Source organism: Bubalus bubalis, chromosome 3 (genome assembly GCF_019923935.1).
Source record: "Bubalus bubalis isolate 160015118507 breed Murrah chromosome 3, NDDB_SH_1, whole genome shotgun sequence".
NCBI lineage: Eukaryota > Metazoa > Chordata > Mammalia > Artiodactyla > Bovidae > Bubalus > Bubalus bubalis.
The window spans coordinates 165,179,593-165,205,783 of NC_059159.1; the positions used below are offsets into that span (position 1 = coordinate 165,179,593).

Consider the following 26,191-nt stretch of genomic DNA (forward strand, 5'->3'; position numbering starts at 1 on the left):
ATTCCTGACCTTGTCTACCTTGTCTACCTCATCTGGTTCTGGGGTACTGGATGCAAGGGTCCCCTCCTCAAACATCCTTCGTCTAACCTTTTCCAAATTCAGGTTGAGCTCTGAGCTTAGATCCCAGGAGCCCAGACTGGGGTGAAGCTCTGAGGTCTTCCAGATTCCTTAGAGACCATGAGTTTCCCGTCATTCATGGAATTGATGGGGAGACTGAGCCTGGGGAGAGGGGAGACTCAGAGCTGGGACCAGGTTGCATCTAGTTGCCAGGATATAGCATCTGGTGAAATATCAGGAAGGGGCTGGAGGGCTGATTATTTTGGAGGTTACCCGTGACACCGTTATAAATCCCCTAGGCTGAGTGAGCGTCTGAACTCGGTTCCTCCTTGACATGGACGGGGAAGGGGAGGGTCCCAGCTCAGGCATGAAGGAAGAGGGAGGTGCCTCGGGCGGAGAGTGATAGGCTGCAGCTGGGAAGTTGGCCTTGAAGCGAGAGGAAGGAAGCGAATTCATACACAGCCAGATGAGTCAAGAGGGGCCACGGATGAGGGCAGTGTGTCTGGAGGCTGTTGTGGTACGGGGCACCCTTGAAGTGCCTGTCCCCACCCTTAGTGCCTCAGATTATTTCTATTGGACAAAGACTCTCAGAAAGTAGTTGACTCTTAGGACTCTGTTTATATTACTGGGCTGCAGGATGCTAGCCCAGGGCCTTTGCAGAGAAAGTGGACATAAGGCCCCAGCTGTTATAAGGGACGTTCAAATATGGCCTGGGAAAATCTAGTGCCACGAATAAGCCTTGGACTTGAAGCCAACAAACTGGGTTCCGGCCCTTGTTTGGCCACCACTCTGCTGTGTGACCTTGGCAAAGACCCTTTGACTCTCTGGGTTTAGTCTTCCCAGCGGTTTCATGGTCCCCGAGGGACTCTGTAAGCTCAGAACATGTAGAAATCTAAGGGAGAGAGCTCTGACTACCGTGGTGGCCATAGAAGAGACATGCCCTTGTTCAGAGGAGGCCGAGTACTCCCGTGACTGCGCGTCCAGCTCCGGAGGCTCGTGCAGAGTCCAGTTGGAGTCTGAAGGGTGGAGAGTTTCCCTTAAGCAGGAGGAGTCCCAGAAGGTTCCCTGGAGGAAGTGGCATTAAAGCCAGGTCTTGAAGGATGGGTTGGATTTCATCGGGAGGTGATGGATAGGAAAGGCATTCCAGATGATGGAACAGCATGACATAGGCGATGTGAGGAGGAAGTACCAGGCGTGGGGCAGGGCAGCCAATAGCTGAGTGTGCTCTGAGTCGAAGGAAGCAAGTGTGGGAGGGGCTGGTGGGGCCAGGTGCAGAGAGTATGGAGAGGTGATCCAATTCAAGGGCTTGTGCTTGGACGCTGCACATCTGAGGTTTGTCCCTTAGCAGCCAGGTGACCTGGGAAAGTTGTAAAACTCTCTGGATGGCAGCTTCCTCATCTTGAAAATGGGAATCATGGTAGCACGTATCTTGTGGGTTAAAAAGATAGAATGAGGTGATGCACAGAAAGAGCTGAGCACAGGGCCAGGCATCAAGAGAGCCTTTCTGCAAGCAGCTGCTGTGGCCAGACTGCTGAGACTCTGCTAGTGGAGAAGACCCAGCGGGCGGGCAGAAGTGCCAGGCCTTGCTTTAGGAAGTGGGATGCTCCTCTTTTCCCCTCATCTCTTTTTCTCTTTTGCCTTTCAGGGTCCTCCTGGGCCTTATGGAAATCCAGGCCTTCCTGGCCCCCCTGGATCCAAAGTGAGTATATGCCGTGGGGTCTGGAGATACAGCCATGGGGTGGAAGCTGGGGTTTGGGCCCCGCACTGGGGGAGGCTTCCTTTCTTAGGGGATCCTGGCAGGAAGGCCTCAGAGTCTCCGTGGAGGATCCATGTCTAGGCCACCAGCACTCCCTGAAGGCTTCCCAGGTGCTAGGCCCCGTACTGGGCTGGAGATGCAGCAAGGAGTTCGGAGTTTAGCAACTGGTGGGGAGGGGCTGGGGTGAGAAGGAACCTAGGGTCTTCAAAGCGGGTGGGAAGAAAGATCATCTGCTGCTAAACAGGGGAGGGCCTTGGAGATCCAGCCTTAGCGTGTTACTGGGTCACAGGACACACCCTGGGGAGGCAGGTCAAGTTTTGAGCTGGGGAGGGATGTGGAAAGATCATGTTTGAGAAAAATCCCTGGATGCCGTGTGGAAGGCGGGCTGGGGGGCTGGGGACCAGAGTAGAGGCAGGGAGACCTGGGGGTGATACAGGCCAGCGTGGGGTGCAGGAGGAAGGGAATGGGTGCCTCGGCGATGTGGAGGGGAGATAGAGAGGACTCAGTGATGGACAAGAGGAGAGAGATGGGGATTCTCTCTTTAGTCTCAGTGGCCAAACCAGGGAACCAGAGGAAGGAATGTTACATTTGGGAATCTGTAGCCCAGCCAGGCAGAGAGATTCGTGGACATCCTGAAACTCAGGGGAGCTCTGAGTTGGAGATGGAGCCCTAGGGGGTGGCCAGCACAGAGATGCAACCTCTGGACTGCAGATGAGACCAGAAACCCAGGTGACTGGTGCTCTGATGACTGTGGAGTCTCTAGCTCTGGGGCGCCGGGAGAGAATAGAGCTGTCCAGGGTGGTGTGTGGAGTGAGAAGCCCCAGGATGAGTACAGGGCCAGCAATATTAAGGCTATAAGGGATAGCCTCAAGTGATGGCTGGAGAAATAGGAGGAGGGGTCAGGGGAGCTGAGAGCACAGCAATTGTGCTGAGAAGAGTGCAGGGCAGGTTGGGAAAGGCAGAGGGTCTGCCTGGCTTTCAGCTGTGGGGTAACCAGGTGAAGAGCATCCCTGGGCTTTGGTTGGCCCAGGCTCAGGGTCCTTTGCTAACCCGTTAAAAAGGTCCTGCAGCTTGCAGAAAACCATTAGCCAACTGGCCCCAGCTCATGCTGTGATTGTCAGCTGAGCATCCTCCATAAGCTAGTTCTGACTCCTGGAGCTCTTTGTGGGACAAATGTACACAGGTAGCCCTGGGTGTATGACAGTATGGTACCAGAGTGCTGGCACAGAGCCCTCACACAGAGCTGCAGGAGCGCTCGCCTCTGCCTCTGTGGGTATGTGACTTCGGCCAGGACTGAGCTGGGGTCCTTTCTTGGAAAGTAAGCCCAGAGGCCTTGGGCCAGCAGCTGCCTGGAGGTGCTCTGGGTTTTAACAAGGCAAACACCGATCATGCCAAACACTGTATATTGAACCCTTGCTCTGTGCTAGACGCTCTGTATGCACTTCACGTAGCCTCATTTGATCTCCACAAACACCTAATGAGATGGTGGAGTTACTGCACCCATTTACAGATGGAGAAACTGAGACTCAGGCAGATGATTGAGACCCTGCCTAGGCAAGGGCAGTGGGACCTGCCCCCATGAGTCAGGCCGAGGGTCTGAGTTCTCCTTGGGAAACTTCTGCTTTGCAGAGGCTTCTGGTCTCCCAGGCCTGGGTAGATCAAGATGCTGAGGATTAGCCACTGATTTGATTGCCAGGCTTGCTCAAGAACACGCCTGCTCCCAGCCTGCTTTCTTGGCCTGCTCTGAGACTGTCTGGTCTTTCCTCCACTCCCCCACCACTCCCAGACTTGACCCCCTGCTCCTATGGTAGCAGATGCTCTATCAGCTTCTCCCCTGTCCACACCGGCCCCAGTCTGGCCTGCAGCCCACCCCTCATCCTGCTAGCAGATGTAGGGAAACAGGAGGAGAACCTAGCAGCCGCTTTTCCTGCCATTTTGAGGAGTATGGTGAGGAAGGCTCAGACCTGGCAGATGAGCTCTCCTGCGGAACACAGGAATACAGAGCCGGAACCTGTGACTCAGGGCCTCATGGACAGGTTTCCAGCTTGCTTCTGTATAAACAAATAAGGGAGCGGGTTCCAGAAAATATACTGGAGTGGGAGTTTTCTCCCAGTAGAATTTGCATTAAAATGCCCTGGGGAAAAGTCACGCCCGTTTCCTGGACACTTGACTGGGAGTCTAAGAGGTGAGCCCAAGTGGATCCAGGGCAGTACAGTTGGACTGAAGGCCCCAGGCTGCTGGACTTTTGCCCTGGGCTGGTGTTCATCTGTGGTTTGGCCAGGATGGGGTTAAAGAAAAGCTCTTCTGGGACAGAATTCCTGAGATTGGAAGAGAATGCTGTGGATCTGCAGGAATGGGTGTGATTCTGGGGAGAGGGTCCTTGCTGTTTACCAGATCCTTTCTGGGTCTGGCTGTTGACCTGGTGGGACTCTAGGGCTGGCTCCCTCCAGGCCCGGTGCTGGCTCTTCCTTTTCCAAACAGTGTCGACTTCTAGAGCTGCCTCTGGGGCCACCCATCCATTCATTTCCCTTCGATGGGCAAACATTTATCAAGCACTTACTATGCGCTGTTGATGGAAAAATCAGCCCAACAGGCAGGGCCTGCCTAGTGGCAGGGAGCCCGCCCATCATCTGGATGGGTCACAGTGGGGTCACCCCTGTACCGTATTTATTGAGCTCTTGGGAGCTTATGGCCTTGTGGGTTAAAGATCCCCCTGCCAGACTAAGGGTGGGAGAGACTGGTGGATTGAGAAATCAAGAAGGGGAGACAGAGCAAAGGTAAGGAACTTCATCCCTCTTGAGGTCAGGGGAGCAGAGACCCAAAGGGTCCATGACTTGATGGGCTCACTTGCAGTGACCAGCAGTGGCGGGGCTGAATTTCAGGTCCTTGGGTTTGCTGGCTGGAAGACACTTAACAGGGCTGTACAGATGGTTCAGGCCAGAGCCACACTTCAGTCCCTTCTGCCCCCTCCAGAGCCAGGGCTTTCCCTGTGTACCATGTATCCATACATTCCACATTCAAACCCATCAAGAAGAGAGTTTGCCAATTCCCACAGAGTCAAGGTCAAGGACTTTGAGACTGAAGCAGAGAAGCCAGAACCGTGGGTGGATGGTATTAGCTGACCTTGGAGACCAAGTGTTGAGTTATGTGTCCAGCAACCGCAGTTGTGCAGGAAAGCACAGTGGTTAAGAGCACAGACTCTGGAGCCAGATGGTGGAAGTTCACATTCCAGGTCTGTTAGTAATAACTTGTAGTTCTGTGGCTCTGAGCAAATTATCTGAATTTCGCATGCCTTAGTTTGCTCATCTGGAAAATGGGATAACAATAGTAGCTGTCCTCCCGGCATCCCTGGTTGTCACGAGGTATAACTGAGTTAAGAGCAGTGGTGGCTTGTGGCGGGTGGTCAGCTGTCAACAGGTGCAAGGTGCCCAGCCTACAAGGGGGCACAGACAGGGACAGTCCCTGCTCTTGTGGAAGCCAGCTGACCACACCATGCAAAGGGCTCCACATGAGAGACACTGGGTGCTCAGTCCCCACAGGATGGCAAGTGATCTGGTCTGGGAGGTAAGGCCTGCCTTCCTGGAGGGTGGGAAGGCTGAATCAAGTCTGAAGGGCAGCAGACCACCAGGCCAAAGGGTGAGAAGAGGTTGGGGAGGGCAGCAGGCCTGCTGGGTGTGCTAAGACTTTTAGACTTCATACAAAGAGCAGTGGGAAGGTGTGAGGTTTTCAGCAGATGGGACACAGTCAGGTGTATCATTTTACAAAGGCTACTCAGGCAGTTGCGGAAGCCGGGTCCATGGCCATTAAGTTGAAGGGTGGCCAGCCTGGAGCTGCCCCTGGGGATGCTGATTCTGTGCCAGGTGAAATCAGATGGGATGCAGGGCCCAGGTCAGGTGAGAAGCTCTGGGTCTGAGGTGGACAGGGCTCCAGCTGTGCCTGTGCTGGGTGATGAGGCACCTGGCCCTTTTCTCCTTGGCAGCTGGCTGCCCCTTCCCTCCTCTGCCCTGCTTGGTTTGCAGTGAAATACTCAGGATTACTGTGAGCCCTTGGGCATCTGGGGAGGATAGGCGGGCAAGAAGGGCCATGCTTAGTGATCCGAGTGACTCCTTACAGAAGTCTCGGGCATCAGACCCCAGCCTCCCCTTTCCCTTTCTCCAGTGACTGAAGTAGGACATACTCTTTAAGGGAAATGTGGAAAAGTCTGCTGCTGCTGCTGCTAAGTCGCGTCAGTCGTGTCCGACTCTGTGCGATCCCATAGACGGCAGCCCACCAGGCTCCTCTGTCCCTGGGGTTCTTCAGGCAAGAATACTGGAGTGGGTTGCCATTTCCTTCTCCAATGCATGAAAGTGAAAAGGGAAAGTGAAGTTGCTCAGTCGTGTCCAACTCTTTGCGACCCCATGGACTGCAGCCCACCAGGCCATCTGTCCATGGGATTTTCCAGGCAAGAGTACTGGAGTGGGGTGCCATTGCCTTCTCCATATATATATATATGTTACATATATATAATATATATACACACATGTATATACATATATATACATGCATACTACATATATATGAATAATTTAAAATATGCCTGTACATGTGCCATATAGTGTTTGGCTGTTGTTTTATTAACAGTTGCCTTGTAGAAAGACTGAACCAATCTATGCCACCGCTAGCATTAGAAGAGGATATTTGAAAAAGATAATTCATTATTGCTTCCAATACACTGCACTGATCATCTGTGAATAATTTTCTTACATTTGCTTTCTATTTGCATTTCGCCATTTATGATTTTGTTTATTTTAGGGATTGGGATGTTGTCTTTGTTATTGATTTGTAAACATCATTTGTGTTTATATATGAAGGCTTATTAAGGCTGCATGTATCTTACAAATTATTTTTGAGTTTATTGTTTGCCTATTGAGAGTATTCATGATGATTTTCACAAATGAGAGTGTTACCTATTTTTTTTGAACCAACAGTAACTGACATTTATTAGGAACTTTTACAATATGTCAGAATCTGAGCCTTCAGGAAAGCCCTAATTTGGAGAGCGCTCTACCGTAAGTAGAGGCTTCCCTGGCGGCTCAGCTAAAGAATCTGCCTGAAATGAGGTGGACTGGGGCTTGATCCCTGGGTTGGGAAGATCCTCTGGAGAAGGGAATAGCAACCTACTCCACTATTCTTACCTGGGGAATTCCATGGACAGAGGAGCCTGGCGGGCTGCAGTCCATGGGGTCCCAAAGAGTCGGACAGGACTGAGCGACTAACACTACCACATGTAAAATGTATGATTCTTTACTTTTTACTTAGACATTTCTTTCCCATACCAAGACAGAGAGGTATTCACTGATATTTCATTTTATAATATCATTTGTACTCAAAATTTTAAACCATCTGGAATTAATCTTCATGGAAGTAGGTATGCGTATAGCTTTATTTTCCCTGCAGTAGTTGATCATTTATTAAATGACTTTTCCTCCACTATTATATGATAGACCAGGGTCTATTTTAGGCCATTCAAATATGTTTCATTGCTATGTTTGTATATTTTTAGCCTAGTAAAGTACTATTTTATGACAGTTATTATCTTTATACTGTGTGTCTCCCTGCTCCACTTATAATGTTCTGGCTATTTAATCTGTCAGATGAACTTTATGCCCATCTTAATAATTTCCTTAGAAAAAACCTCTCTTGGGGTTTTTCTTGGAATTGTATTAAATGTGTTTATTTGTGAAGAATTAACATCTTTAAAATATTAACTTTTTCTATCTAAAATCATGGCATATCTTCCCATTTGGTTGAGTTTTTAAAACGTCTCCTAATAAACCTCTATAGTTTTTATTGCATAAACCTGGCACATTTCTTACTAAGTTTGTTCTTAGAAATTTTATATTTTTGTTGCTGTTATGAATGGAATATTTTCCCCATTATATTTTCTAGCTGGCTTTCAGCTATTGAAAAAGAACTATTGACTTTGTATATTTATACTTTTGGTGTTTATTTTACAACCATGCCCTTTGCTGAATTATTTTATTAGTTCTAACAGTATTTCACTTAGTTCTCCTGAATTTCTAGACAGGCACTCATATTGTTTGCAAAAAAGGACATATTTTTGCCTCCTTTTCCTCAAAGGTTAGTAGTCTTATTTGTTTTTCCTGCCTTATTGCCGTGGCCAGAACTTATACACACATGAAATAGCGGTAATGATGGCGAGAGACCTAGTGAATCCTCAGAGGACCGTCCAGAGCCGGGGCCAGATCTGACCCAATCCTAGCCCTAGAGTTGTCTCTTGAGACTCCACTGATTTATTTTCTCACTTGGGAAATATTTTTCTGATGCCTCCTCTGGGCCGGGCCCTGTGCTACGTACTCAGGATCGTGTATCTTGCAAAAGATGACTTGCACAGGGGATTTCTGGCCCAGAATTTTCCAGTCCTTGGTTCGCTCCTTCTTTGTCTCAGCCCCTCGTGAGGCCTCATGTAACCAAAGCCTTCTGTTCTTTCCACTTCCCAACTTCACCTGCAAGAAAGAAGCTCAGAGTTTCCATTCCCGCTCTGTTAGTAGCATTTCTGGCTTAGTATATACCTTCCTAACCATCTTCTAGCTCCTCAAGGCTCTGTTAACTAGAGTCTGCTGTTCCATACTGAGGGAAAGGGACTTGTCCAAGATCACACCTGCTCATTGGCTGGAGAGCTGGGTCTGGCACTCACGTCCTCAACCTCACCGAGGTGTAAACCATTAGTTAGACTTTATTATTCCTTATATCTCTTAGTAGAGAATTTGCGGAGTCTGGCTGGGAAGACGGATAACTCTCTGCATCCCAGAAGTCACACCTTCAGCTGAGCAAGGGTGCCTTGAGCGTCCCTGGAGCACACACTGCATCTGCCTCCCTTCTTGTCTTCCTCCAGCCTTAGCTTGGCTGACTGACTCTCAGTCTGGGTCAAGTTCTCCCAGCTTCCTCCTGTACTCCACGTATCACTGGTCATAGATGTTCATCTGTCGTGTATTGAAATGTAAAGATCTTGGGCTCTGGAAGCAGACTTCCTGAATCAAAATCCCACTTATGAATTATAGGATCTTGGACAAATTATTTACCCTCTCTGTGCCTCAGTTTCCTCATCTGTGAAATGGAGATAGTGATCATGGCTCCCTTTAGATTTACACGTTGAAGACGTAGAAGAGCACTAGAAAATGCTAGAGTGTTCAGCATTACCAGGCTCTGGTTTCTCCCTCGAGAGGTCCCCACAGGCACGACTTGTGTCTTGATCCCCACCATGGTATTCCCAGTGTACACTGTAGGATGTGTGGATGTTCAATAAATTTCAGTGTTCTTTTGTTGTACTTGGGCAGGGGTTAAGTCCCAAACACGGTGCTGGCTGCTGAGAGTGCAGAGAGCAGTCCATAGAAACTAAAATGCCCCCGGATATGGCCTCTGGGCAAAGGAACCAGTCTGGCATCCCTTCGGGTCTCAGTTTCCCCCTTTGTAAGATGACAGGACAGGATGCAAAAAGGCCCCCCCATGAGAGCATTTTAAGCCCAGCTCCTCTATTGGCTGCAGAGCCAGGTGGGCAAGGGCGGGGTGGGTAGAAGCTGCTATCCTTTTTTGGCCATTGGAATCCTGGGTGGCCCTGGGCCTGGCCTTGCACATGGACATAAAAGGCATTGGAGCTGGGCATGCGAACGCCGAGGCTGGGAAAGTGTCAACAAGGGGCTGCTGCAGCATGAGGCTGTTGATCCTAGAGGTGAGGCCGGCAGCAGTGACCTGGATGGACCTAGGTGGACAGAGAGTTGGGGTTCTAGCAAGGAGGGACTGCCCTGCAGCCTGGGGCAGCCGGAGGGCATGTGGGAGAGGCATCTAGGCTTCCCATTTGTAAGTGAGGGCTCTGGAGTCAGATTGACTCAGGACCTAGTCAGACCTAGTGAGACATGGCCTCTTACCTGCATGCCACCCTGGACTACGACTCAGCCCCTCTGAATCTGGGGCTTGGTCCTGTGTTGCTACATGTGGGTATAAGAGGGCTGGCAAGGTGCTGCATTGAGTGGGCCTGGCACAGTGTTGGGCACGTGGTAGGTGGGCAGCGAAAGGGCGCCCTCACTCTCTTAAGGTTTGGAATGCAGTGATTTCTCATGCAGAGTGACTGAGTCAGGATTTGGAAGATCTGGGTCCTGACACAGAAAAGAATCAAATGGGAACTAATTAAAGTTGGCCAAACCACCCTCCCCACGTGTAACGTCTCACTGGCTCCTTGCCAAGAAACCTGGATGCCAGGCAGCCATGTGTGCCTGTACCCCTGTGTGTGTGTGTGTGCGCATGTGTGTGTGCACATGTGTGTGTGTGTGAACATGCACCCATGTGTCTGTGCACATGCCTCTGTGTGTGTATGTGTGTGTGTGTGTGTGTGCTGTGCAGCCCGCATTTTAAAGGTGAGGAAACAAGCTCAGAGAAGTGAAGTCACTTGCTTGAGACCCTACTGTGTGTCTGTGGCTTAACCCAGGACTTCTGACTCAGGACCCAGATTGGGGAGGGAGCTGGGGAGTGAGGCTAAGGGACAGATCAGGAGACTGACTTCTCAAAGGACTGCCTCCTGAGTAATTTAATCAGGCCAGAGCCCTCTTTGAAGCCGGATCCTTGTGATGGGGATGCTCCCTGTGCTTGGGACTAGGGATGCTGGTCTGACTGGGGACATACTACTTGTCAATGTCTCTGCTATTCCCGCCTATTCTAACTTGTTGGGTCCCAGGTATCTGTTATGGGAATCACAAATTCAGGGTCCTAGTCTTAGCTCTGCCAGTGCCTCAGCTTGGGTTCCTGGGCTGTCCCTTTCCTTCTCCAGGCCTCAGTTTCCCTGAATGTGTTATGGGGTAATAGCACTTCCTTTGTCCACTTCATCTGGCTATTCTGGGAACCTGGTGGGTTGAGGGATATTGCAAACTGTGCAGGGCTGTCCATAGATTGAGTGGCTGTTAGGGCACTGGCTCTAGGTAATTTGAGACGGTGAGGTGAGCATGAGGGGCTAGGAAAAGCAGGAAGAATCAAGCTTAACTTCAGGATGTGTCTCTTAGAAGGTCTCTGAGAGCCCTGGGGGAGCGCATCACCCATACAGTGGGCCCAGGGATCTACAGGCTGGTGGGGGAGGATGCAGTCAAGCTGCATCTTGAGAATGTTTCTGGTTTGGCTAATGATGATTGAGGGGGGAGTGGTTTTCTACTTGGGGGTGACTACCTGCATAGGGACCCAGCAGCAGGAATGTGCAAGTCCCGAGGGAAGAAGGACTGTAGTCTGGGATGGGGCAGAGGGGCCCCGTCTTTGGGCTGGGCTGGTAGGAGGAGAGCAGAGCTCTGAATAGGGTGGGTGGGACCAGATGATGGAAGACTTGAGACACCCAAGGGGGAGTTTGGACTTTATCAGTAGGGTGGTGGGCAGCTATGGAGGGTTGCTGGAGCAGGGGAGTGATGGGATTGAAGAGGACCCCATGGAGGAATGTGAGTGGGGTGGAAGGGGAGGGCATTAAAGCAGAGGACAGGGATTTGAGCGGAGTTGGTGGGGAGATACCCTCTTTAGAAGACATGGCGGCCAAAGTGGAATTGTTTCTGTTTCAGGGACAGAAAGGGGACCCCGGGCTCTCACCAGGAAAGGCCCACGATGGGGCAAAGGTAGGTTTCCAGGGACCCCAGTGCTCAGGGAAGCGGAGGAGTGGACGGTAGGGAAACTGCCATGCTGTGGCACGGACCTCTTGACAGAGGCCTCTGCGTAACAAAAGGCTGGAGGCAGGATGTAGAAAAGGACGTGGTCTGTTCTCTTTGAAGCCCTTCAGCTCTCCCTGCACCAAACCCAAAGCCATCCTTGCTGCCTTCTTCCCATGTGCAGCCAATAAAACTGACAAAAAAATGTGACCTGTGGACATTCCTTTGGTGAATGTCCTTTGGCCTGATGCTCTGAGTGGGTTTTCTGCAGGGCCTGCGAGGTGGCCCTCGGCATCCAGAAGCTTCTTGGTGGCACACGCCCAGGAAGCTTCCAGCAGACATTCAAAGACCTCTCCGAGGTGGTTAGTTCAACACACGGGTCTATGGATTTCCAGGACGTGGAAGGGAATGGGCTGGAGAGGCAGGGCTGCCTGACTCTGAAGGGCTGAGACCAGAACTTCTCCCATGGAAGAGAGAAGAGTTAGGCCCAAGGACTTCATTGCCCCTGAAGCATCCACCCTGTAAGTTAGGCAAGGGGCCTGGAGGGAGTGCAGGTCAGGCCAGAGCAGGGGAACCCAGAACTCCAAGTAAGGTCACCCAGTGTCCCGGACATCCATCCTCTGGAAGGAGTCCTTGAGTCTGGTTTCCTTCTGGACACAACCCCAAAGCCCTCCTGACTGGAAGAACTCTGCTTCTCAGCCCAGCCTCTGGTGCATGGAGACTTAGAGGTGGCGGCTCCTGTTGATCTCTCCTAGACACAGGTGGCTCATTCCTTCACATCTTCATGAGAAGTTTGCTCACTCAGCAAGCGCTTCCTGTGTATATACATCCACATGCGCCCCCAGTGGATCGTCATAAGCTTATAGCCCAGGCAGCTGGGCCTAGCTTGCCTGGGAGGAAACAGAGGCCCCAGAGGCGGGCGGCTGGAGGCCACACAACTGGTGAGGTGCAGACCAGACTTTGTACCCGGGCTGGATGACCTCCAGGGTCCCAGGCTTCTCTCCTGCTCCTGCGTTGTCTGCTCCTGGGTCTCATGGTGGTGGCAGAAATGCCCCCTACTGGGTGGCCACCATGCCCAGCATGGGCAGGAGGGAGGGGGTCAGGAATGCAGGAGAGGGATTGCCGATTGGAACAGGTTGCGTGTTCTCCAGGGCAGTGGTTTGCAAACAGTTTTGGCGGTGTAACCCATTCCCCAGATGGTTCCTTCTGCCGAAGTCCAACATAGAAAACAGACCAAATGGAGAGACTGAATTAAGTGGGGAGGGGCTGGGTCCCGTGCCTGCTTGGCTGCCCTCACCCTGCGCAGAGGACCTGAGTCTCCTCTGCGGCCTTTAGGCCTCCGTGAATCCTATTTGCAAACCACTGGCCCTGGGAGACCGAACTTTCAATGAGTGTCTGCTCCTGTTGCCCCATCTCACCCTGTTTTCTGTGTTTTTTTCAGGGCGACATGGGCTTGCCCGGGCTCACTGGGAATCCAGGACCCCTTGGACGAAAGGTACACCTTGGTGCTGATGCTTCACTTTGTCCAGTGGGTTTCCTAGCAAGCGGGGTCCTCAGGCAGGAGTGCTATGTACTGCCTCTCCCCAGCCCTGGCCCAGATCCTCGGCAGTGGGCTGGTGGCCAGAGGGGAGGAGGTTTCTGAGGGTCTGTGCTTACTCGGGGGCGTGGAGCACCTTGGCTTGGAGCAGGTCCCCCCACCATGGTTAGTGAGATGTGACAAGAAGTGACCCTGGTTTGCTGTCCTTCCTTTTGCATCCCAGCTGCTCCAGGGAGGTCCTGAGGGTGCTCTTGGTGGTGGAAGGAATATTGTCAGAGCCAGGAGCCCCCATAGGTTCGGCTCCACCTTCCATGAGCTGAGTGGCCTGGGACCTGCACATCCCCTCCCTGAGCCTCAGCCTTCTACCTGGAGTGACCATGACCTACCCCATCCCCTGTCCCTGATCTCCCGGGGGCTGTAAACCATGAGCAAGGTCTGGAGCCTGGAAGTTGAGAGAGTGGGCTCTGGGGTCAGTTGCATCTGGACTCGACTCCCTGCTCCACCATTTGCTTGCTGTGTGACCTGGGGCAAGTCAGTAACCTCTCTGGGTCTAATATCATCCCTCCCATATACTGCAAGGAAATCTCTATAGAGGCAGAGTTCTCTGCATTTTGAGCTGTTCTCATCCGCCCCCACCTCATCACTGCATCAGTCAGGCAGGGGGTGTTACCTCTTTGGGGGAAGAGCTGCCATTTTCCTAGGTGGTGGGTCTCTGGCTGGCTGTGCCCCTGAATTCCTCTCTGGCTTTGCAGCTAGGGTGAACCATCCTTCAGACTCAACAATACTTGTGCCCCTTCCAGGAAGCCCTTCTAGAACCTCAGCTTTCGGGTCTAGAGCCTCTACTCTGCTCGAAGACCCATAGTCCATCTAAACTGCGTTCTTTTCAGCCCCTAGACCAGCCTCACCAACCAGGACATGCAAAAATGGTTTGTCGCTCTTCCTACAGAGCCTCGCTCAGGGCCTGTGTGTAGTAGGTGTTCAGGAAACAGGGAGGACAGTGCAGGGTCAGGGTCAGTTGCTATTTTTGCAGGAAAACTCCCCACTGCTGATGGGTTTTCAGTCTATAGATCAGCCGAGGGCCGCAGCTTGAGCATCCTTGCTGGCTCCCAGCTGTAGCCACAGCTTCCCTCTTCCTTGGCCATCTGGTTCTCATTTGGGCAGCCATGGCATCTCCTGGCTCCATCCTGTCCATGCTCTGAGGGTCCCCGTGGCACAGGTGGACGTGGAACATCACTACCCCTGGACCCCTTCTCCTCCAGCCTCTTCGGCCAGAACAGGTCCTCCTGCAGATCTGAAGAAGCCAGACCCAGACAGGAGTGCATGGCTGTCTGTGAGCTGGGGAAACGTGGTCTTTTCTGGCTCAGAGAACACAGAGGGACTCCCTCTCCCCGCTCACTTCCTCTCTGGGCTCCAGCACTTTCTGATGGATGAGGTGTGAGTGGAAAAGTCTTCTTCCAGTCCTGGCTCATAAAGCAGCCGGTGGTGGTCTCGCTTGGCACGGGAGTAGGAATCTAGCAGAGGCGGCGGAAGATGGAAAACCAGACTGGACTGGCTCCTGCCTGGGGTTCTAGCCTTCCTGCTCTTAGCAGATGTCCAGGGAGGCCCAGAGTCCCCAGCGCAGGGAAACCAGCTCACCTGAGCAGGGAGAGACATCTTTTCTAAATTAAGGAAGCGTCTCTGTGCGGTAGGAAAATGATTTGGCAAAGCCATTTCCACCTAGTCCCTCTGGCTCCTGTCGAGGCAAACACGGAGGAGTTTGGTCTGGCAGGCCAGTGTCACCTAATCACAGTGGGTGGCGGGCAGATCATGGGGGTGCTCAGATCTCAAGGCAGGGACCCCTGACCAGTGGTGGGGGTCAGGGAGGCAGACCAGTGGGGTGGGCAACCTCACTTGGAACCATCCCTGTTTGTCCGTAGTCGCTCTTCCCACAAGCATCTTTTGGTAACGATGGTAGCCATTTGGCACTGGTCCTGCTGAGCGGTTTGCCTGCATCATCTCATGTGGGGAGCCTTGAGCGAGAAAGAACATCAGTGGCTGAGAGGCGAGGCCAGTGTGCCCTTTGCTCATCAGCACGTTGAATTTTGGTGTCACCTCATAGTGCCACCAGTAGCCCTATTTATTCGTTTCTTCAACAGGACGGATTGGTTGCCTATTGTGTGTCAGGAAGTGTGCAGGCCTCTGAGCTGAATAACGAGACAGAAGTCCCTGATCCTCAGAGTTTTCAGTCTTGTGGGAGGAAGGAGGCAATAAAAATGGTAAAAATACGAGGTGTGTTAGAAGATGAAAAAGGCCATGGAGAAAAGTGGGCAGGAGAAAGGGACTTTGAGTTGGGAGTTTCTCATATTGACTAGTGTGACAGAAAGGCTTGCTGTTCCTCATCACATCGCTTCCTCATAATAGCCTCCAGCAGTTAAGCAGTATTATGCCCATTTTACAGCTGAGAAAACTAAGGCCCAAATAGGTCTCATTCATTCGTTCACTCTTCCAGTCATTGCACAAAGATGTACCTATGTACCAGGCCCTTTGCTGACACAGGTGTTAAATGCCAATGAGATCACTGAGGGCTTTCAGAGAGTGAAGTTTACAGCCCTGGTTCCCAGCCCCTCTGTGTGTGAGAACCAGTGCGGGAGTTTGTCCTCCCCCTCCACAGGGGCTCCAGTTCAGCCGGTCTCAGTGACAAGAGCACTAGATCATCACGTGCAGCCACGGCCGAGAACCACTGGGCTAGTGGACAGGGCTGCCAGGGTCGCTAAATGGCAGACCTGGGATTTGAACTCAGGTCTTCTAACCTGCAGGCCCTTTCCCTCTCTACAGTGCTGATGGAAACAGTTTCTTACATAAGAGCCTCCCCACCTTCAATAAGGCTCCCTTCTCTGCATCTGTCTGCGATGCTAGCCAAAGGACTCTGCTGAGCTGATTCCCAAGGGCAGGTCAGACACGCCTGGATGGAATCCCAGCTCTGTCCCCCTCCTGCTCTGTGAGCTTGGGCCAATGGCCTCAGTTGCTTTGTGCAGTGTTTCGGAGGGTTAAATAAGATGCTATGTCCTCAGCACCCAGCATGAATGAACGAATGATCGTGAAGAAGCAGCACTGAAGAAGGTCTTGCCCACTTGGTCCCATCAGTCATCTTGCTTAGTTACCAGTTAACTGCCTTCCCTTGTGGCTCAGATGGTAAAGAATCTGCTTGCAATGCAGGAGACCTGGGTTTGACCCCTGGTTTGGGAAGATCCCTTGGAGAAGGAAATGGCTACTCACTCCAGTATTCTTGCCTGGGGAATCCCATGGACAGAGGAGCCTGGTGGGCTATAGTCCATGGGGTCACAAAGAGTCGGACATGACTAAGGGCTCACACACACACACACACACCCTCCTCTAGCCCAGAAAGCTGGAGAGCTCTGTTTGCTCCTTGGGAGGGCAGAATCCAGTGCTGTCCCTAGTCTAATCCCCCTGCCTTCTTTCCTATAGAGCAGCGCTTCTCAACTGCCCCCAGGGAACAGTTCACAGTGGAGGCATTTTTGGTCATTACCCCCTGGGAGGGGGCGCTTCTAGCTTTGAATGAGTAGATGCCAGAGATGCTGTTACAGATCTTGTGATGCATGACACACACACCCCACCCACAGCAAAGACTGATCCAGCCTGCGGTGTCAGTGGTGCCAAGACCAAGGAATTCTGCTGTATAGAAACCCCTGAAGCATCCAACCCATGTGCCCTGGGCCTTCCTGCCTCCCTGTGTTTGTTTATGCTGGGCTCTCCCCTGGCAGGCTCTCTCCTCCCTACTTATCTTCATGTATCAGTCTCTCGATTTTACCCTCACATGCCATCTTTTCCAAGAGTATCTGCCCAGCACTTCCAGGCAGAATTCATATCTCCCTTCTCACACCAGCGCATTTTCTCAGCCTCTTTGGGACTCTGCATTTTCTGGCTAGCAGGCAACTCACTGATATTCTTGGCATAGTTGTCAGACTAGACCAAGTTCACAGAGGAGGACCTCTTCTTCTTTGTTCCTCATGTGGGGCTCAGCACAGTGCTGGACACAGACATCGGCTCTTTCACCCCACACCTCCCTGCCTCCTCTGCCCATGCAGACGTAACGAGTTGCTCTTTCTTGCCAAGCCTAATCCAGCCTCAGACTCTTCTTAACACAGTGCCCCAGGCAGACATCACTGATGGAATAAAGTTGGTACCCAAATTGAAACTTCCTTTGGCTCCCTCCTGCCACCCTCACCCTGCCCATAACCCCTCCCTATGCCTTCTGCGTTGGCCACTGTCTGAGAGTCTGTAGTAAAATGGACAGGCAGAGGGGGTCATCTGGGGATGTTTTTGGGGGGTGTGTGATTGACAAACCTTAAGGCAATCTCCTGCCTTCCTGCAGAACTGCCAGTTCTATCTGGACATAGCACCCCCAGTTCCATACAGCACCCCTACAGGTTCCCCCCGTTGCTGAGCTGTTCTGATCTTCTGGTGCCTACACCCACTCTGTTTCTTTTTTTTTTTAAGAACATTTATTTATTTAAAAGAATTATTTATTTTAAATGGCTCTACTGGTCACATCGTTGCGGCATGTGGGATCTTTAGTTGTGGCATGTGGGATCTAGTTCCCCAAACCCAGGATTGAATCCGGGCCCCCTGCTTTGAGAGCACAGAGTCTTAGCCACCAGACCACCAGGGAAGTCCCTCCGGCTCCGTTTCTGAACTCCGCTGACCCTCTGCTCTCCAACGAGGCTCCTCCTTCAAGCCTCAGCTTACAACACCACCTCCTCTGCTTGGGTGTCTGTACTGTCCTAGCAGTCAACGCTAGTTTGTTCCGCTTCGTATGTGTTTAGTGCCCATATCCTGTTCTAGAAGGTAGAGAGCAGGTTTGCTTTGTTTACCTGTGTATTCTTAGTGCTAAGATAGAGTCTGCCACGTTGGTGGGGCTCAGCAAACCTTTGAATGAAGGAGTAACCAGATGAATGAAGGCTCCGTACAGAAGCTCTACCTCCCTGCCCTGACCTCTCTCAGGTACCCACTGAGCAGAGTTCAGCATCAGAGGCCTGACTGTACTGGGATGGACTGTGCTTTCGGACAAGCCACGCATCACATTGCAGAATCCCATAGAATCCTATTGTTTTGGGGCCAACAGGATGCTTTGAGAGATCAGCTAGGGAAACTGAGGTGCAGAGAGGAGCAGGAACTTGGCGGGTATGGTGTCGTGGCTCACTCCGCCTCTTGGCAGATGTTTCTTCCTCCTGACCCTTTCTGTTGAGGGGCTGTCCATCCTGCTGGCCGCCCAGTGTGGCCTGGGGGCTGCCAGGGTGGTAGAGAAGTTTAGCGGGAAGCCTCATGGAATGCTGAGTGGGTCTGGTGAGCTTTATTCTACTGCAAGAGAAGCTGGGGCCTCATGCAGGCTGATGTGGAGCCTTCAAGATCAGCGTGCGAGAGGGGATCCGCTGAGAGGTCTAGGCTGGTTCTCAGGACCCCCAGGCACGGACAAGACCCCCCTCCCCTCCCTGCCCAAAGCCCAAATAGCACCCTAGCCGACGGGGAGACTGTCTGCAGTAACAGTGAGGTGATGTCTGGTTTTTACTTGTGCATTGTAAGCAATGATTAATCTGGCTCCCAAACCAAAATATAGCCCGAGTTCTATTATAAACACGGGTCCTGTGGAGACCCGCCTGCCGAGCAGCCAGCGGCCCCTTGCAGATTTCTGTGGTCCTTGGAACTCCCCTGAAGCCTCTGCTCTCCCCTCGTCCCGGTCAGGCAGCCATCACCCGTGGGGAAATCACTGCCCGTGGGTCCACCTTGCGGTCAGCGCCCGCCCTGTAATTGCTGGGGCCCCGGAGAAGGTAATGGTTTAGATTCTTCCAAGACCTGGGGCCCTGTCATTTGAAGCTATTTCACTGGCCCCAGCTTGGTAAACACCGTTAAGGTGCTTTCCAGGGAGCATAGGAACCCCCACCCCCACCCCAACCCCATGTCTTGGCTGTGTTCAATCTCAGCTGTTCCCAGTCGGCTAACAGAAACACGGGTTCGTGGCAGTGTTCAAGGCCCTTCTGGGCCCATGGTTTGGAAAAGACCTAGGAACTGTGGCCTTCTGGACAAAGCCCAGCCCAGTGGGTCTGGAGTCATGGGGAATGGTCTGGGCTTGGCCATAACTTGCCAACTAGCCTTTGGCGAGTCTGTTTACCTGTCTGAGCCTCGGTTTCTCATTGTATCCAATGAAGGAGGCTGTGAAACTGATGGCTTAGGTCCCTTTCAACTCAGACAGTGGGTTCATGATGCTTCAGTGATCCACAAGCTCAGACCTGGGGAGGTGAGTCTGTAAGAGGGTCTTTCTCTTGGTGACCCTGTGACTCTTCCAGCTGAGCTCGGGTCTCAGCAGTTAGGACATAGGACTTCGCAGCCTGCTGTGTGGCCTCTTTACCTCACTAAGCTTCAGTTTCCTCATCTGGCATCAGTTTCCTCATCTGGCAAGTGGGCGTGGTAATTCCTGCCTCTCAGGGATGATCGCAGGTGTTGATGAGATGGTGCACCTAGGCCTTAATGCGGGGCCAGGCATAGAGTGAGTCACTGTTCACGTCCCCGATGGTCATTCACTTCCTTTTCACTGCATCCTGAGTAGGAGATTGACTTGAAATCTCCTCCTGGGATTTCACTGACAAGTCTGCCAAAGCATTGGTTTCTAGCTTCTTTGTGGCTGCAAGGAAGCCCAAGGAGCACGTGGTGCTCAGGGCTCCCTGGAGCCCGCTCTCGCGTCTCTTGGGAGTCTTGCTCCGTTTACTGCAGTGACTCCTTTATGGCACTGAGGCAGCAGGGGATGACAGAGAGGCTCAGAGACGGCTTAGAGCTCAACCCCTGGCTGAGCCACACAGCGTAGAGCTTGAGGCTCCACTCAGCTCTCCATGGGAAAAGGCTTTGCTTGTTTTTCCTCATCTGCAGGCTTCAAGTGGAGAAAGGATGATGGTCACGTATCCTGTCCATGACACATCCCTGCTCAAAATCCACCTGTGCTTTCCTGCCATCTTTCCACCTGGCATGCTCTGGCTTCCTGCTTCCTCTCTGACCACCTCGTCACTCTGCTGCTCACCCCTCACTCATTCTGCTCCAGTCCCACGGGGCTCATTCTTTCTTGAGAGCATTCTCCCTCAGGGTTTCTGCCCCTATTGTTCCCTCTGCCTGGGAAGCCTTTCCCCAGAGAGCCAGCCCTGTGTCCAGCCCCCCTGCCTGCCACGGTCACCACCCTGCCCAACCTGGCCCTGCTCTGTCCTCTAACTCTGCTCACTTTTCTCCATAGCACTCTCCATAGCTCCATAGCACATGCCACACATTATCCCTTTTTTAGAATTTCGTTTTCAGTGATGATGAGAAAACACATCACGTGCATTTTTCCATCTGAACCCTATTTGTGTATGCAGTCCAGCAGTGTTGGGTATGTTCACACTGTTGTGCAATCGATCTCCAGAACTTTTTCATCTTGCAAGACTGAGACTCTACCCCCATGTGAGCAAATCCTTGAGACATTACGTTTTATATTTATTTGTTTTTATATATGTTTAATTAGACTGTAAATTCCGTTAAGGCAAAGGATCTTGTCTTCTTGTTCACCCGATGCCTAGCATGGGGCCGGAGCATGAAAGTGCAGCAAATGTTTGTTGCATGAATGAATGAAATATAAAGATCATGCTACTAACAGCAGCTGGTCTTTATGGGGCCCTTGAATTCAGTGTGGTGCTAAGTGCTTCTCACATTATATCATACAGTCTATAATGCCAACCCCTGAAAACCCCATTTTGCAAGATGAAACCAGGGCTCAGAGAGGTGGTCCCAAGTCCTCCAGCCAGTAGGGAAGCAGGATAGGGATCCAGATTAATCTGAAACAAGAGATCTTAACCACTCTGCATGCTGGCTGCTGACTGTGGCCGCTGCGTCACTTTGCCCATCGGGGAAGAATGGCATGCTGGCGGAATCTCACCCAGCCGTGCTGCATCAAGCTCGTGGGCCCCAGGTCTGAGATGCAGTCACAACGCTGAGCAGTCTCGAGGTGTGAGTAGGTGCAGAAGGAATGCTCGTAAACTCCCCAAACCTCTTGGATCAGAGCGATGCTGTTTATAATTAAAGAGTGCCGCTTTCTGGGGGTCTGTGGGGATGCCAAACGTGTGTGCCTGTGGGTGTTTGTGGATGTGCATGAACTGTACATGCCCGGGGGGCTGCAAGGCTCTCCGTGTGGCCTCCGGCGTCAGAAGGACCCAGTGGTGAGCTTGAGCCGCTGCTCCTTACTAATGGGATTCTGGGCAAGTGACTTCCAATCTTCAAGACTTGGTTTTCGCCTCTGTAGGATGGAGATGATATAAAGAACAGTGGGTAGAGGGGGTTCACAGGCATTGTGTGTGTGTGTGTGTGTGTGTGTGTGTGTAGTCTAGAGTCTTGTTAATCACCAGCCTGGGGCAGCCCTAGGGCTTCTACCTGCAATGCAGGAGACCCAGGTTTGATCCCTGGGTTGGGAAGATCCCTTATAGAAGGCAATGGCTACCCACTCCAGTATTCTTGCCTGGAGAAATGCATGGACAGAGGAGCCTGGTGGGCTACAGTCCATGGGGTTGCAACGAGTCAGACACGACTGAGTGACTAACATGCTGGGGGAGCCCTAGAACTCCTGAGTTCCAGAACACCAGAACTGAAGGGTCCTCGGAGTTCTAACTCCCTTATTTGACATCCAGAGAAGGGCAGTAACCCCTCCAGGGTTGCACAGTAAGTCAGAGATGGTCTGGAGCCAGCACAGGGCTCCTGTGAGGGCGGGGGGGCCATCTAATGGAGATCACCCCATCTCCACCACACTGTCTGAAACGGAAGCCCCTGCTCTGTCTTGTTTCATAACAGCCCAAAGCTTAGGGAAGTTTGAAGTGTGGGGTTTCCCTGCAAAGAGCTCCTTACACTCATGAAACGGTCCAAGTGGCTATCCCCAGTGCCACCTGAAGGCACACACTCGTTTTGATTCTCTTGACCTGGAGACCTGGCCTTGGACCATGGGAATTAGACCATGGGGACAGGACACATGGTTGGTACTGAAATGTCACCAGAGTCTTTCTCAGTCAATCTAGTGGCCTCTTTCCCCCTGGAATAGTGGCTGGAATCGCTGGGAAGAAGGGGGGTAGCTATTTGGGGGTCACACAATTGGTCAATATGTATGAGATCTTTTCTGATAGGGGATTAATGAGAAGGTTCCGACAGAAAAATCCCAGCATTGTATGGTGGGTGAGCACAGCCCAGACTTTAAGGTCCTCATCGGTCCACCCATCACTCAGACATCCCTCCAGCCCTGCTTCGGATGTTCTTACCTTCTCTCTGGGTTTGGAAAGAAGGGTGGTGATAACAGCATCAGTCTCTCCCAGTTGCTGTATCCTAATTCAGCTCACAAGCCCTGCCCAAGGAGGGATCAATCCCGGCTGTCTTCTGGCCTAAGAACCCCTGGTGACGGAGAGGAAACTGCAGGATGCCTGATGTACATATCTCCACTCGGAGAGCAGTTCTCAAACGCGTGCTAGCGTACGTCCCTGCCGTAGCGCCTGCAGTGCTGCGAAGGCAGGCGGGAAGGCCGCGCCTCTGCGATCCCCGGACCCAGACGTGTCGTCCTAGGCTCAAGTGGTTTCTTTCCCTCCACAGGGACAGAAGGGTTATCCTGGACCGACGGGGCACCCCGGAGAACAGGTGAGGGCTGCAGCCTCAGCCCTGCCCTCCTCGCCCTCCCTTGCTCCAGCCCCCCTGCCTGTCCTTGGCCTCCACCCCACCCTGCCCGGTTCCACGAGTAAGCTCCAGAGCCAGGAGGCTCTGCCTCCCATCCCGCTGGGGCCCCCACCCGACCCCACCTCTCCCCTAGCCACATCTGCCTGAAAGGGCTGGAGTCCACACCGGCCCAGTGCTGGCATGAGCCGCTGGACTCCGGTTAGAGCCATGAATAGCTGGCCTGTTCCGGGCGATGTTAGGGGATATTATACACGCCGCCACGGGGTTTGCAGGAATTTTGGCTGCCCTGGCCCAAGTCAAACATCAGCCGCTGCCAGCGTGGGAGAGCCCAGCCAGGCCCCTCAGTGCTTTATTCCTGGGCTGCAAGGACAGGGGGTTTTGTCCCTCCAAGCTGGTCGGACCGGTTTCTCAAAAGGGTGGGCTGGGGGAAGAGGGTGGGTTAGCGGGGGCGCCCAGCAGGCCGACGGCCTCCCCTTCCTCCCCTTTCGTCTCACATTCCTGCCCTTCTCTTTGTCCATTGTAAACCCCGGTCCCCCACCGCCCTCCAGACCTGGAGCTGGGCAGGGTCTCCCCTTTCCTTATGTTTCTCTTATTCCTTTGCAGGGGCAGCCAGGACCCGAGGGTAGCCCAGGGGCCAAAGGTTACCCTGGCAGGCAGGTGCAGTATATGGCTTCTGGAAGCTCTGTGGCCGTGGTGGTGTGGAGCTGGCCACGGGTGCCCCCAGGCAGAGGGAGGCGGTGGGCTGGGGGCCCAGGAGCTATATCTGCCAGGTGGGCCCTGAAGGAAAGGGCTGTTCAGGGGGCTGTGCTGAGGAGCCTTTTCTAAAGGCAGCAGGGCAAGGATGCTCAGGAGGAAACAGAAGAAAGAGTAGTTCTGGGGTGTGATAGCATGGCTCCAGAAGCTCTCCCAGCCGCCTGCTTGGGGCCCTGGGGTAGCTCGGGGCTCCGTTTGAAGACCAGGAGTGTAACCCCACTCCTATCATACAGAGGGACAGCTGAAGCCAAAGGAGACAGGACTTGGCCTGGGTTGGTGGCAGCAGCTAGAACGTCTCCATATGTCCTTGCCCTTCTGTCTTTTGTGTTTCAGGGGCTTCCTGGACCTGTAGGAGACCCTGGGCCCAAAGGTAGCCGGGTAAGTGCGACTTGGCACGTGCCGCCTGCCTGGGGGTCCGGGTGGGCATTTCCTGTCCCTCCAGCGGGCCCGGTGGGCGATCGGGGCTGTAAAGCCTGCAGTGTCCACCCAGGGTCTTCTGGGGGAGCTGGGGCCTTGGTCCTCCCGCCTGAGTGCTCCCAAGAGCAGAGAGGCAGAGAATGGCTACATGGTGGGGAACCCTGGAGCCAGCTTGGTCTCCACGGCCAGGCAGCTGGGCAGCACAGGTTGGCTGGAGGCTCGGCCGCAGTCCAGCTGCTATAATCACACATTTGCTTGCTGTGTCCCCCAGCAAGTCCAATCAGTAAGGAACCAAAGCTGGGGCCACTTTGTCTGTCACTGGAGTCCTCTGAGGCCTCACTCCTACACCTAGCTGAGGGCTGGGGTATCACCCTTTAGGGAGGGCAGTCCTGACCAATGAGTGAATGTTGTCCAGGCCTGGAGGCTAATGGAGCATCTCCTCGGCCCCTCCTTCAAGTCCCCTGAAACAAACCCTGAGTAGCCAGTAGGCTCTTTGCCCATCTTTCCAGTGGGAGGGATGTCCATTCCTACCCCTGGCATGGTTAGGGGGATGCTAGGAATTTGGAAGTGTAAATACTGCTGAGGTGGGCTCCCAGGTGGGTTGTGGGGCAATGGAGAAAGTTCTGGATGAATTGAATGGAGGTAAAATGGAGTTTAGAACACTAAGAAGCAATCTAGTGGAATCCTGTCTTCTATATACAAGGAAACTGGGCTCATGATAGGGGCCCAGTTCCCACAGCTTGCCTAAGGTGGGGCTGGGATTGAGGACCCAGGTATTTGGAGGGCTGGGCTGCCTGCCTTTTAAAGAATGCTCAGCAAGTGGGTCACAGAGTCCTCAGTCAGGCCAGGTCAGGTCAGGTATGACGTGTCCTTCGAGCCTGAGCCAAGGCTATTTATGGCTGCAGTCTCAGCCCGAATCCCTGGATCTGACGGGCGGATGTTAGGAGAGTGGCTGGGAGGTGGGAAAGTTCCCCAGGACGTGTTGATGATGTCAGTGATGATGATGATGGTGATGGGGGCGGGGCAGTGATAGACAGGGGCTGAGGAGGCTCCTGTCCTAGGAGCTGGGCGCCCCCTCCTTCCCTTTATCCAACTGTCCCCGCGAGCTCTGGCTCCAGAAGGGCCTCCTGAACTGAGGGAGAAGGGCTTCCTGGCTCAGCCCCAGGTCTCTGATCTACCAGGAGGACTGGAGGAGCGAGGCAGGCTAATGACATCTGGGGCTGCTTGCCGTTTGCCTTGCTGTGGCATCTAGAGGTCACGTGTGCAGGGGATTGCTGGTCTGACCCTGGCACACACCTTTTCAGGGTCACAGGGCCCTGAGCAGCCTGGGTGAGCCAGGGCCACTCAGGCTGCCCGCCCAATCCTGCCATCACTGGCCTTATGTTTATGAAGTAGGCAGAGCACAGACTTGGGGTCAGGGCAGCTGGTTTGGAGACCTACCCTGCCATTAACCAGCTGTGGGATCTTGGGCACATCTCTGGACCTCTCTGAGCCCATCACTGCAAATCTGGGATATAAGCCCTGCTAGGAACGATCAGTAAACATCATTTGTTAAGATGATGCTGAGAAAGGGGCCTCGTGACCTCTTCTAGGGACGGAGAAACGCTTGTGAGTCTGCACCGGTTGCTTGTTTATGGGAGGCAGTGTAGCAAAGTGGTTAGAGGGCCCTGGCCCTGGGAGTCAGATGACCTCAATTCAAATACCACATTCTGCTACATGTGACCTTGGGCAAGTCACTTAGCCTCTCTGGGCCTAAATGATCTCACCTCTATAGGAGGCTGACTAATAATTCCTACCTCCTGAGGGTGTGGAGAGGGCACAGTAGATGCCTTAAATGTTTGCAGAGCACGGAGAAGTGGGTCTGGCACATGCTTCATGCTCAGTAAATGTTAGCTTATGTTGTTCTGTCGCCCAGTCGTGTCTGACTCTGTGACCCCAGGGACTGTAGCACGCCAGGCTTCTGCGTCCTTCAACATCTCCCTGAGTTTGCTCAAACTCATGTCCATTCAATCAGTGAAGTCATTTCACAAACATCTAGAGAGTACAGATATGATAGGAACCCTGGGCTAGGTTCCTGCTCTGGAGAAGTTCCCGGGCTAATGAGGCCATGAAACGTGGAGAAAGATACTGAAGATACAGAAGAGAAAGTGGTAAATCTATTAAGTGGGATACAAATAGGGGCTTCCTTGGTGGCTCCGTGGTTAAGAATCCACATGCAATGCAGGAGTCACAAGAGATGCAGGTTCAATCCCTGGGTCGGGAAGATTTCCAGGAGGAAAT

The 26,191-nt window shown here is 52.8% G+C and overlaps 1 protein-coding gene across 6 annotated transcripts in view; it reads left to right on the forward strand.

Moving 5' to 3' along the window:
* Window positions 1-26,191, forward strand: part of COL27A1 (collagen type XXVII alpha 1 chain) — a 152,775-nt gene that overhangs the window by 26,285 nt on the left and 100,299 nt on the right. For 5 of the 6 annotated variants that reach the window (XM_044940501.2, XM_025282317.3, XM_044940503.2 and 2 more), the window contains exons 5-10: window positions 1,703-1,756; window positions 11,401-11,454; window positions 12,926-12,979; window positions 22,661-22,705; window positions 23,345-23,398; window positions 23,828-23,872. In XM_044940501.2, the coding sequence (XP_044796436.1) occupies window positions 1,703-1,756; window positions 11,401-11,454; window positions 12,926-12,979; window positions 22,661-22,705; window positions 23,345-23,398; window positions 23,828-23,872 (306 nt within the window). The remainder of the gene's footprint in view (window positions 1-1,702; window positions 1,757-11,400; window positions 11,455-12,925; window positions 12,980-22,660; window positions 22,706-23,344; window positions 23,399-23,827; window positions 23,873-26,191) is intronic. The other variant, XM_044940502.2, reaches the window with a different exon arrangement.